General features: G+C 38.3%; 1 protein-coding gene across 1 annotated transcript in view; it reads left to right on the top strand.

The window, feature by feature from the left end:
- The window catches only part of galnt9 (polypeptide N-acetylgalactosaminyltransferase 9), a 132,811-nt gene that overhangs the window by 81,051 nt on the left and 37,850 nt on the right, over nt 1-13,910 (top strand). Inside the window, exon 6 of the mRNA XM_023271550.3 lies at nt 7,728-7,845. Coding sequence (XP_023127318.1) covers nt 7,728-7,845 — 118 coding nt within the window. The remainder of the gene's footprint in view (nt 1-7,727; nt 7,846-13,910) is intronic.

The following is a 13,910-nucleotide window of genomic DNA, read 5'->3' on the forward strand; positions in this document are numbered from 1 at the left end:
GAAACAGCAGAGATATATTCTGAATACAGGTCATTTAGTTAAAGGAAAGAGTATCCACCCTACTACTGTATGCATGAGTCACAGTTGAGCCTCTGTTGATGAGGAGAAGCAGGTAATTGAGGAAAAGGATGCTGTTTTTAAGAATTTGAGACAAATGAGATGTGAAATATGCCAACAAGGTTACATCTCATCATTACTAGAAACTTTATTTGTGTAACCCTCTCAATCACATTTTTAAACTCACTTAAATTAGAACCACAAAACTACTAGTAGTACTGCTAGATCAGGGACAAGCACAGGGAGCTTAAACACTGAGAAAAATCAAAATAGAACCCATCACATACAGTAAATAAAGTACTGTAGCTAAATTTGACTAAGCTGAAAGCCTGATCAGCAAGGATTTAAGGAGCCTGCCTGAGGATTTGAGGCGGCATGCTGGGTAATGGGGAGTTCAAAGTCCGGTAGAATGTCAACGCTGACCTTGTGATGCTTTAACCTTGATCAGTGGTTCTTGTCAGTTGAACAACCTGAGTTGGGTTGATTTGCTGATTTGTGTTACTAAATGTCTCCTGTTTTAACCAACCTACAAACACACTGGTGCTAACCAGAAACACCTTGGCATTCATGACACCAAGAGCAAGAAAAATTGATTTTCAAACCAGAGCAGTAACATTTTAATTTGATACAGAGTGTCTCCTACAAATAAACAGTGTGTTGAGAGTTTGTACTGTGGATCTGAATATTTAATGTCCCGTCAAACGTCCATGAATATCATGTATTGCTCAACATCAGCCTCAAGACTGGAGATGGGAGAAAGACAAGAAGAGTTTCAGACATGAGCAGAGCTGGTTCGTTTCCACTATTGAGGCTTTGCTGCAAATGGACAGATTGTCTCAAGGGCCAGCTGAAGTGTGTCGGCTGTGTGGATTTCTATTGGAAATCATTCTCCCTCTTGTTTCCTCAAGGTTTCTGCCATCACCAAGAGAAGCTCTATGACCCCTCAGAGCTTAGTCTCAAAGCTTACTCTGGTTGTTTGGATACATTCACCAACAAAGAGAATAAAAATGTACAAGACAGCAAAAAAAACTGCCACAATCTGAGAGTACATTGGATGGTAGTCATATATATATAGCAAAAACAAAGGGTCTTCTTTGGCAGCTGTTGAAATTATTGACAGGACAAATTAAGGAAATGGAAATGGTCCCCAAATAGTTTTGATGTGTGGATAGAAACCTGAAATCTTCAGCTGAAGAATAATGCTTTAAATGATGGACCAAACTAAAAATCTGTTTTTATCATATAGTGGGGCCTAAATGACACAGATTAAATCACTTTTAGGCCAAGAAAATGTAATTCTCAGACATAAATAGTAAAAGATAGGTATATGACAATACCTCCTTTATTAATGTTAATGTTGATGGAATACTTGGGTGAAAAACTTATATTGCTAAATAGGAGCATAAATCTGGATGGCACTGCTTTATAAATGAACAAAATGACTTGATGCCATTACAAACTTTTTTGTTTTCTCTCATACATTTAATACTACTGGAGCAACAGAGCTGTCTGATTTTTAAACAGTAGGTCAAAACAAGCCAGATGTCTGGTTAAAAAAAAAAAACAGTTTGAACAGCACTGTCTTCATCTGGGAGAGAAGTAAGCAGTCTCAAATGAAAGTGTTTGTCTTGCCATATCGTGCATACATGCGTCAGATGTTCACACTGCAAGCAGGCTGCCAAAGATAAGGGGTGTTAGGGGCGAATGAGCCCTGCAGGCTGACCATCTGCACACTAAAAATAACCAAACCTCATGACATTCAATGAGAAATCTCCTGGAAGATCCCACCATCAATCTGTGATGTCTGATGGAGTCCAGAAGTTATTTTGTGACCTTTGGGTCACACAGTAAAAACTGTGACTGGATTTCATCTGAATAGAAAGTTTTTCTTGATGGAGACCACCGCTGTGCTTCTGTCTTGGTTTCTCTGTGAATGATTATTGAATGTTGCTCTAAAATTGCTAATTGGGAGTAAAAAAAAAAAAAAAAAAAAAAAGCAGTTATTTGTTGGTACTTGAAACCAAAATTAGATGTGTAGCATTCAGATTCTATTGTTGGCATTCTTAGAGAAACGTCTGCCTCTAATTTTTCATTTCATTTCATTGGTTTCAGTTAATTGGCTCTAGAATGCAGTAATCAAGGTGTGATTTAATGCTTTAGTTCATGCTTTAATATTTCTTGCCTGTTCACCTCACACAGCACACAAATGAGACAGGGACCAAACTTTGCTGCAATCTACTCTTTTCTTTTCCCACTTAATATTACTAGAACAAAACACACTGATGTTCTGACTGGGTGAGGAAGAGTACTGAGAGGGACAGGTGTAAGATATTCAGATTTCTGAATAGTCCAAAAGCAGATGATTAATGTCATTTTGTCAGTCTTCCAAGACAGTAAAATGTACTAAGTGCTTGAGATGTGCCGTTTTTTAATTAATGGAAGAATTTTGCAAGATTTAAGACCCTGTGCATGGGTATTATTTAAGACATTTTACTTTTCTGTCCATTTTGGCTTTTTGTCCATGTGCAGCTTTAGCTCACTGCTAATGAATCTTTTTAATATCTTCACCCTAGAAGGAGTTTTTAAAAACTACATTTGCTGTATTCGCGATTTTGGCTTGTGACGTCAGAATGTGAGCCATTATCTCCTTTGTTAGCATGAGGCAAAACAATGTTTGTGCTCACCTTGTGAGCAGGACTTTTTAAACATGTTTGCACAGAAGCGTCCGGTTACTTTGCTTATGCGGTGGAACAGAGGCATCTGAATCAGTCTGTATGGCGAATTTATTTGAGCAAATCTTCTATTAAACACGGCCTCTAATCATTCAATTTGGCCAAAACTAAAAAACTCTGGGTCTCATTCTTGATTAGAACTTTTATTAGATACCTATTATCTATTTAGTATTTTCATTTAGATTCACGAACCTGAGCACCCACCATTCTCAATGTAATCACTTCAATAGAGTGACTGTATACAGGTGCTACATATGATTCCCCTCTTTCTCAATGCGTCATTGTTGGCAGCCTGTAGGATCAGTAGTAACCTTTTTTCCAGGCATCTGACTGGTCAACATTGTTTTAAATCTGCGATTAAATTGCTGATGGTGTCAAAATCAAAGTCAGATTTATTGTCAATTCTTCAAGATGTACATGACATACTAGGGATCGAAATTATCTTACTCTCTCTTCATGCAACAGTAGACATTAAATAAACACTGTACACAAAACAGGTTTTGAGATAAAAATATAATATAAATTTAGAAATATAATAAAAAAATAGAAAAAGTAAAAAATAAAAAAGTGAATTAAGAACTCGAAAACAAAACACCAGGTAAACTAAGAACAAAGAGAGCAAAACTAGAACTAAGCAACAGCTAATAACTAAGAAAAGCAGAACTGAGTGAAATGTAAACATGACCATGAGATAAAGTGGCAGATATAGTTCAGAATATTCTAAACAGTGTAAATGAGGAACAACAGTCCTAATATGCTTAACAGCAGAATAATTGAATGAGCTTATATGCTGGTTTATAGTCTGTGTGTGCAGGTAGAATTCCTGAGGGTGTAAAGAGTTCAGTTTTTTATGGGGATGATGGAGGAGATGTCCAGGACATGTCTTTGCTTGGAGGGTAGGTGGGATCAGAGTCCAGAATCTGTGGGAACAAGGGCAGAAGAAGGAGGGGCAGCAGAGCAGGTGGGTCAGTATATAATTTATGGATTTTGAAATCCATTTGATATATCCTGGATACATTTTTATTAAAAGTTTAAAAAAAAAAAAACTTATGTTTTTTATGTTCAGTATGATCATGTCTTTACAAATTCCATAATTATTTATTATGGAAACAATCACATTAATAAAAATTACTGGATATCACTAAAATGTCAACTAAGTAACTGTCTGAATTTAATAACAACCACCTTCTAATTAGCTAAACAATAATAAAATGAGCTTATTCAAAAGTAGTTTTTATTGTGTTCTTTTTATTAAGTTGAGATAATCATGACAGATATTTCTTTTTTGGCAGTATATCAAATTTTATATGGAAAATAACAAATTGTATTTGTGTCTGAGGAATCACTTTCAAATAAGTTACCCATTACAAAAACACCTCTCAAGAAAGTGTGTTAATTCCAGGTCACATGACCTGCTCCACATGATGTCATTTCCTCCTGAAGAAAATACCGGCAAGACTCCAAGAGTATATAATATATAATATATAAAGTAGTGTGTGAGTCAAGTGTGGATTTATCACATATCAGCAGATTTACTACAATATCTTTATAAATAACTTTCAATTTCAATTTTACTCAATTGTATATATAATATTTAGAAGAATCTTTCTGTAAAAATGTCATGTGGTGTTTGGGTATAGGTGGCCATGTTGATTTTATGCCTGAAAACTGCAAACATATCAACTATGATACCTGTCAACTATGTTACAAAAAGTACTGCAGTTATATATTGACCCAGGGAGGGAGTTGAGAAACCTGACAGCCTGGTGGATGAAGCATCCTCTTGACATTGTCTTTTTGCTTGGTCATGCAAATGGAGATTTTTTTGGGGAGGAAAAACCATGTGGACTAGACCTAAAACTGTAATTTTTTTTAGTCAATATTTTCTAGGATTTGTGGTTAACCTCTTAGAGGATGTGTGACAACTCTGGGCAGGTTTTCCCTGCAGGGGTCTGACAGGGGAGTCGTGCCGTCATGGTGATTCAGCTCACCTGGTCAGGCTCCTCTATTCAGAGTGGTGGCAGTCAGCCAGGACCTCTCTCTCCTCGGGCTTCCGCCTTGTTTGCTTCAGTTCTATTTGGACTTCGGTTAATTTTCCTTTTAATTCGGTAAAATAGACTTATTTGTACTTACAGTTGTGTGGCCTCCTCTCCTGTGCCCAGCCTTGATGTGGGCTGGGACACTGGTATCAACGTGAGGATGTTTCTTGTGCAACATTACACCTTTTGTGGTGTGGAAAGACATCACAAAAGAAACAGAGCCGTTCAGGCTGAGGTCTTAGCTTCACTGTCACATGCATCCGACTCAAGGCTGCCGAGTTTGTACCTAAACACAGAGACAGTGTTTACGTTGCCAGGAGGCTTATTCTAAAGTGAACACTCAAAGAGATCTGCACAAAGTTTGTGCAGTACAGACAGGCAAGGTAGGTCACTTGTCAGAAGAAGAGAAAGGATAAGGTGAACGGGGCTGAGTGTGCGCTGTGTCTGTCTTTTTTATCTACAAAGCCAGAACAAATAATGGCACTTGAAAGCTTCCCTGTCACCGCCTTATAATTTAAACAAGACTATGTGAAGCTACGTCAGGAACTATATAGATAGCGAGCATGAAATTATAATAGAGAGCACCATTAAATTGTTACCATAAGGAGAGTTTAACTACACACTGTCCACCACTATCAGTAGTAATCATGAAGTCAAAATGCTACTACTTTTAAAAGTGCAGAGAAATTAGTTCAACTTTCACACTGTGGTTTCTTTAAAATGTTCTCTTTTCAGCGACCTAAATCAATTTGAAACGGCTCGTATTACACACACAATGAATGTCAAGCTTTAGAATCATTTATATGACTTTCCTTGGAAATATAATAGTTTAAGGGGATTTGCAGCCCTACATGAGAGTTTTATTTATCTACCAATCTAAGATTTCCAAAGTAACACTCAATAGTGGTGGTGCAGACAGTGTTTCATATGGGTTTCGGACCTAAAAACACCTTTCCTTTTGGCTCACACGCTCTACGGCTCAGTGCACTCTTTTAAGACAGAGTCAATGAATCACGGTGCAGCTCCTGAAGCACTTTACAGAACTTCCTACTGCTATGTCTCTCAAACTGAAGCAGTACACACACATTTTCCCTCTGTGTGTGTGTGTGTGTGTGTCTTTGTGTGTGTAACAGTATACGGTGAACTTACCCCGGGCATCATTCCAGAAAGAAGAATCAAGCTGCTCCTTGGTCACTTTACAGAAAAAATAACGCAGCTCATGACCCTGTGTGAATGTAATGCTTTTTGTGGTGTTTTGTCCTGAGCACTTAAGACCTGACTGATAATAGTACGGAAAAGCAGCCTGGGGGCTTTTGTAAGAAAAAAAAAACACTTGTGTACTCTTGTACCTCATGTTCCACCAGCTAAATTTAGGTAGCTTTTAAGTTGTGCTAGTTTTTGTTTCCTTGTTCTTCAGCTAAAGTGCCATTCTGAGTTGTCATGTTTCATTTTCCTCCTTAGTCTTGTATTTCATTTTGTGATATACTTTTCATTTTATCTAAATATTAAAGGTGCCCCTGTCAATATATATATATATATATATATATATATATATAAATAAATATATATATATATATATATATATATATATATATATAATGGAGCATTTAGCTAACAAGGCAAGGCAAGTTTATATCATCATACACAAGGCAATTCAAGGTGTTTTACAATGACAATTAAATTAGAATTAGAATTAGAATGGCTTTATTGTCATCATACGTGGCATGACAAAAATATAAATAGCTTCCACTTGACAATGCACAACAACAAGCAATAAGTAATAAAATATCAACATTAAATAATAAAATCAAATGTACATATATAACAAAACGATATTAAAAATGACAACAAATGCAATATACAAATACATTCAGAAAAATGATTTCAAGGTAGACATACATTAAAATCATAGAAATAAAGCATAAAAATAAACATTAGGGTCCTAAAAGTGTTTTAAAAGACAAGAAAATAGATTGAGCCTCTAAGAGAAAGCTGCAGTCAACATCATGGTTTTCAGGCCTGATTTAAAAGAACCGACAGTTTGAGCAGACCTCAGGTGTTCAGGAAGTTTGTTCGGCAGGTGAGGAGCATCAAAGCTGAATGCTGCTTCACTATTTTTGATTCCGATTCTGGGAACACACAGTAAACCTGTCCCTGACGACCTGAAGGCTCTGGATGCTTCATATGGAGCTAATAAGTCCAGGATGTATTTTGGTCCAAGACCATTCAGTGCTTTGTAGACCATGAGTAAGATTTTGAACTCTATCCTTTGACTAACAGGAAGCCAGTGTAGTGATCTGAGCACCGGTCCAGTTTCCTAGTGGTAGTTAGGACTCTGGATCTACTTGAAACAAGACTGTAAGTAGAATAAAAAAATAAAATACATTCATCAGACCGACAAAATGATTTAATAACATTTTTCTCTTTATGTGCTTTAGACTAGATTGAGCTAATAACACTTTTTTTTCATTCATTCATCTTTCGTATTTCCACACTGTCCCTCAATCAGAATTCTGAAATGTACATTAGTGTAAGGTTGAGGTATAAAACTGTGCAGTCCATTCTAGAGCAACGGAAACAGACAAGAGTCTCTATTTTAAACACATGCACAGAGCAGCAGTTAACGAGCTTTTTAGTCTTGATGAATTGTTTGAAGATTCTCCATATTAAAGCCCAATTTCTCAGTGCATAGATATAAATCAGGAAGCTAAACTGCAATTGCATCCTATCATCAACCCTGTGGATGAATTAAAATGAAACAACAGAAGACGGATTTTTATGTTGATTCAGGAAAAAAAAACACTTATGGGTTTTGGAGGTTTCGTGGGTGTATAAAAGTTTAATATTTCACTGATTTCGATGTAATATTTTAAAAATGCTCTCTCTCTCTGCTCATTAGAACTCCAGCTATGATTGGCTGCTCCTTTGTGGTAGACCGGGAATACTTTGGTGATATCGGACTGCTGGATCCTGGCATGGAGGTCTATGGAGGCGAGAACATCGAGCTGGGCATGCGGGTAAGAACCACTGATTATTAGCCAAGCTGCTGCTGCTAAAATGCATTCAAATTAGAAGGAGAATTTGGTGAATAACTTGTGACATTGACTTTTTTCTCTCTCTTTTTTTAAAAATTAAATTAAAAGTCACCGTGTTAAAAGGAAAATGAAATTACTGTGAAAACTGCTGCAAGTAAAGTTTTATTTTAACGAGGCATTCCTTCAAAGCTGGAAGGTTTTGTGTGTGAAGTCGTACCAGGAAGGCCACACAAAAAGCCATAATTACAAATGCAATATTTGAGGGAGTCATACTTAGATGAACAGTCCTCGTTGGAATGATTGGTAAAATCTATATTCAGACTTTGGAGCAGCTTATGATGAAGTTTTCTTATGTTTCCCAGCCACAGGGATACAGCTTAAGATACAAAACCCAGGGGCGTCAACAGAAGCCATGATTAAACTTTGCAAAGTTTCTTAGATGGGAGTGGAGGAGAAAAAAAATCCCCTTAATGCAAATCTTCAGCCAACCCAAAGGCTCTAAAGCCTGTATACGGAAAATGTAAATCTCTTTTGCTGCTGCTTTGAGTTGAATTTAACGCTTGATGTGAGCGAGGGGCTTGTTGAAGAATTGGTTAGCGTTTAAATTCAGAAAATGTTTCTCTCCAGTCGAGTGGAACCTTTCTGAATCTAGACGCACTCCTTGGGCTTATTGGAATGAGAAATGCTTGAAAGATCTCACTCTTCATTTAACGTCGTCCCCACATCCATTTCAAAATCTCGAGATGGCTTCAACGACACCTCTGAAGTGTCGGCCGCCTTTGAAAAAGCACTTGAACGGAGGCTCGAGAATGGATCTTGGTTTACTGATTGTTGTAGTGCATTATTGAAGCCAGAGACATTTAAAGTTGTTGATGACCATTTCAGAGCCTCGTATTATTCCACACAGAGTGGCTTATCCCCTATATAAATAGCATGTTTTGGCTGCCATGTACAATAACGACACAATCATCTGGCCTCTCGTGTGTTTAGCAGATAGTTGTTTTGCCATTATCATAGACTGATACCTCAGCATTTCCTATTATGTGCCAGTGGCCTCGCCAAGGCTGCACAGTGTTTTCTCATTCAGTAAAGCTGCTTATATGTACCTAACAAACCGTGCAACTGTGTTAGACGAGGTTCATGGGGGAGATCAATTCAGCTACAGCAGCTAAATAAAGTTAGAATGACTCTATTGAACCATGTGATACAGTGTAACAGTGAACTTCTTCTGGCTCTCCTGCACACGAGCTCCTCATTGACTCTGTCTTCTGTATCTATGAATATTTACGGTAGCTTTTTGATTCATGGAGTGAAGAGAATATCCCTCTCTGTCTGCAAACACAATGCCATCACAAATGCAATTACCTCTCCTCCTGTTTGGCCTGTCTGCGTGGAAATGAAACACACGGCAAAGAAAAAAAAGGGGCCATTCAGCACATATACACCAGCCTGAATAGGTCTACAGTCAACAAGCAGCTTCAACCATTCATAATGTACAGCCGCTAATGGAATGGAGTCAGGCTTCTGGCGAATGGACTGCAATTACTCCTCTAAGGCTACTGCGGCTCAGGCAACTCATTGTAGTGCCAGCTGAGGAGTTGCCATTTGGGATATGTTTGATTGACAAGAACACGTTTAACAATTAGCCAGGGCAGCTCACAATAGCCGAGCCTGCCCGGTATCATCTGACTGCTGGGGACTGATGAAAGGCAGGGTTCGCACTGAAAGGTTATGCTGTATTTATCATTTACTGTGAGGTGCGGCTTCTGCTTACTTTCTCTGGGTGAAAAGGCTTCGTGGATGCAAAGAACCGGCCTCTTTTGTAAGCAGAAAGCAGGCTGAGATGTGCAAGGGCTGGCTGATTATGCAGCACATTGCACCACGTGTGGTGTTGTTTCCGCGAGGAAGAGAATAGAATGAAACCAAGGTAAGGAAAAAGAAATCAAAGATCTCAGTAAAGTTTTCTGTTTGTTCAGGTGTGAAATAATTTATAGGGTAGGACCTGTAAATGAAAAGAATTGGGGATGAAAGTGCAGACACAAACGAAATGTTTAAAAGACGCTCCCAGCATCATGAAACTGAGGACAAACACATCCGCAGACATTTCCTCCATTTGCATGTAGATAGATAGCAAGTTTTAGTGAGGGAAAAAAAAGAGGAATCAGGTGGATGGATTGTTTTTGAATCGGTAACTGATGCTGCTTAACATTTTAAAGAGTCTCCTTTTGCACCATCTACTAGCAACATACAGCAGGAATTTGATATCTTCACCTTTGTAAACAATTGTAAATGGCATGTCTGCTCACCACGTGGCTCCTTCTGCAAACAGAGCAAAAATGGTTTGGGACAGAAATGATGAATTCTGCCAGAAGTGTCAATATGAGTTTATCTTGTAATGTGTCTCCCAACCCTTCTACTTTGCTGAGTCTTTGCTGATATAGCATCTCGGGAGACCTGGACATTGCCTTTCATTTCAAAGTTCCTGTGGGTGCGGGTGCAATTCTGTATTAACTCCGTCTACAAATATAATACCACATCAAATCTAGCAGGGGTCACTCCTGCTGCTGCTAAAGTGAAGTAAAACATCTCTATATGTGATCATTATTTCTCTATTCTTTTGCAAATTTAACACACATATAAATGAAGCTACAAGAATCAGCTGAGTGTGAAACATTGTCCGCTGGGGTTTTACTGATTGTGTTTTTAAATAGACACTGTGATATTGTTATATTCGGATGAAGATTGTCATTGAGTTGAATACACTCATTTTCATTTCATGTCTAAATTAAACAATTTCCCAACAAAGCCAACAAAAATACACTGCCTGGCCAAAAAATAGTGGAAAATTAAAAAGCGGAGATGGATTCCGAGTCCGAAGACATATCCTGTGGTCATGGAAAGAATGTTAATCTGTTTCAGAAGGGTGAAATTATTGGCCTGCATCATGCAAACAAAACAACTGAAAGATTTCTGAAACTACTAAAATCAGGTTACGAACTGTCCAACGCATTATTAAAACCTGTAGGATAGTGGAGAACCATCTTCTTCTAGGAACAAATGTGGTCAGTCATGTGGTCTGATGAGTCCAGATTTGCCCTGGTCCAAAGTGATGGGGGCATCAGTGTAAGATGAGAGGTGGATGAAGTGATGCCCTCATCATGCCTAGGAGCCTACCAGCCTGTGGGGGTTAGAGTTATGATCTGGGGTTGGTCAGGTTCAGCAACGTTATGTTCCCAAAGAATGAGGTCAGCTGACTACCTGAATATACTGAATGACCAGGTCTTTCTATCAGTGGAGTTTTTCTTCCCTGATGACATGGGCATGTTCCAAGATGACAATGCCAGGATTCATGGGGCTCACATTGTGAATGAGTGGATCAGGGAGCATGAGACATCATTTTCACACATGGATTGACCTCCACAGAGTCCAGACCTCAGCCCCATTGAGAATCATTGGGATGTTCTGGAGAAGACTTTGCACAGCGGTCTGACTCTCCCATCATCAATATAAAATATTGGTGAAAAATTAATGCATCTCTGGACAGAAATAAATGCTGTGACACTGCAGAAGTTTATCGAAACGATGCCACAGCAAATGAGTGCCATACTCAAAGTTAAAGGCTGTCTAACAAATTATTAAAGTGTGTGACTTTTTTTCACTGGGCAGTGTAATTTGGCCACAACCAGTAAACCATTGTAAAATTGCACCAACTGTAGCAAGTTGTTATCTTCACTTCAGCTGCCTCTCTGTTTGTGTTTAATATGTTTACTTCTGCAGTCTGTTGGACTGGAGCAGGCTGGGCATGTGGAAACAGACACATAAAAACTGGAGTACGTAGACACATGACCAGAGACGGAGAAGCAGAAGAGAGTCGCGCAACTCTCACACTGAACTGAAATTAAATGAATGCACATCAATTAATTACATTTCAGAAATGACATATTTTGTTTTTTAATTCTTTGGGTTTGACACCATCTTTACACTGGGCAGCACTTTCCCTTTTATCACAGTGTAAGAAATCACTCTTGGTTGGTTAAGTGGAGATACGGCCAACTCACATGCATTAACGTGCACTAACATGCATGAATGGCTGGACTGGCTGTCAATATGCAGAGAAGAGAAGTTAAGTTTCCAACACACACAGAAAGAGCTTGACTTCATTCTCTGCCATGAATGCCATTTCTCCACTTCATGTTTACAAAACAAATAGTTGTGTGCTGCTATGCTAATGCTATGTTTATGTTCAAAGTCTTGCATATTGCACTGTTAAGTGGTCCTCATGAGTTTGCTAGTAAGTAGACAAAATTCTACTGATTATTTTCTGTCATGACAGTAGCATAAATAGGAAATTAATTGGACAAGATTAATACATTTAAACTCCAAACTACAGCTTGGAATCAAATGCAGCTGCATACAGTTTGCATACATTTTTGCCAGCACTATAGCAATGGATTTTTAATAAAGGCCTAAATATATGCTGTATATCTACTGTCTGACATGGTGCAAACGTAGCTGCAAAAAGCCTCATTACCCACTGATAACAACTAAAATTACTACATTCAATCTTGCCCTTTTCCTTAAATCCCGATTTAAGGTAATTCAGTCTGGCATGACTTTTTATGACTTGCACAGATTTAATCCATAAACATTTTTGCTGGCCAAAACATGATGGTAACCACTTTCCTGCCAGAGAAGGCTAATCTGAGTCTAGATGGGTTTACCCGCACAATATGCCCATGAGCTCACTTTGCCATCAGGAAACCATCCAAGCTGCTTTATGAAATCTGTCCCATTTTCATAACCATCCAATCAATCAGTCCAAGAAACTCAAGTGTGGGGTGGCCTGCTTGTCTTGATGACATTTATTAAACTCACCAGGAACTCCTTTCAGGAGTAATGAACCAAAAAAGAATTCTTTTTTCTTTTCTTTGAAGCCCTGTCTCCATAACCACCTGGGCTGGGCCCTGCGGCATCTGGTCATAATCTCTCTGTAGTGACGAGAACGGAGCTAATTAAAGTCTAGCTGTACCAGTGGCTAGACAGGAGTGGGACGTAATTACACCTCACTTGGTCCCCTCTGCATCCCATAAGCGGACTTATTACAGTGTGATGACAATTTACAGTGTAACAATTTCCGTATATATTTATTATTTTGTGTTTGGATTAGATTTTTCATCACTGTTGTGTATTAAACATTTAACTGAAAATGTACCACTATACATTATTCACAAATTCATTTTTAGAGTAACACCTATTGTACAATTGCCTCAGTTTGCAATGTCATGGTCTTGCTTGGAGTCATAACTCTGTCAAATTTGGATTCATACACACCACACACACACACTACACCCACATGTGTCCTCATCTCAGATATCCATCATGAAGAAATGTTCAGAAAATCACTTATACATCAGAGAAAACCAGACTCATGTTTAAGCCTACAGTAAACTAACTGGCAAGCGCTGTCTCTTCATATTTCTATCAAACCCCCCAGTTCTCCCAGTTTTTGCCGAGGGGACCCCACAGTGTCAGACTTAGAAAAACCCTGCTATCCAAAAATGACAGATGGTTTAGTTCAGTCCTACAGACGGCTAAACAATCAGGAAGATTTTAATTGTGAAAACGCTGATGGTGAAAACTGCAGTCGTGCATTGTTTCAAAATGGTTTAATAATGTAATGTAACATTGTTAAAAAGCAAATATTGTGATAGTGTGCTGATAAATGAAGCAGCACAGGCTTGGCTTGAGAAACAGTCACAGCTGCAGGTCCATCATCCACGAAGGATGTTGAATGAGCTGAACGGTGTTACTAAAAGTCATTTCAAGAACTTTACATCTGCTTCATTGTATGTTATAAGCTTTCTAAAGTAATAACTTGATTTACTGGAGTCTTTTACTGCCTTTAGAAGCATCCAATATGTTTTATAACCTGCTTATTTATAGAGTGAATTATTACTTAACATGACTCTCTGTATTAAGACCTGCCACTGCTGACAGACATGTCTGTTTGAGAATGACAGCAGAGTTGTCAGCTTTAATACTTGGAC

This window comes from Amphiprion ocellaris, chromosome 6, assembly GCF_022539595.1.
Source record: "Amphiprion ocellaris isolate individual 3 ecotype Okinawa chromosome 6, ASM2253959v1, whole genome shotgun sequence".
NCBI lineage: Eukaryota > Metazoa > Chordata > Actinopteri > Pomacentridae > Amphiprion > Amphiprion ocellaris.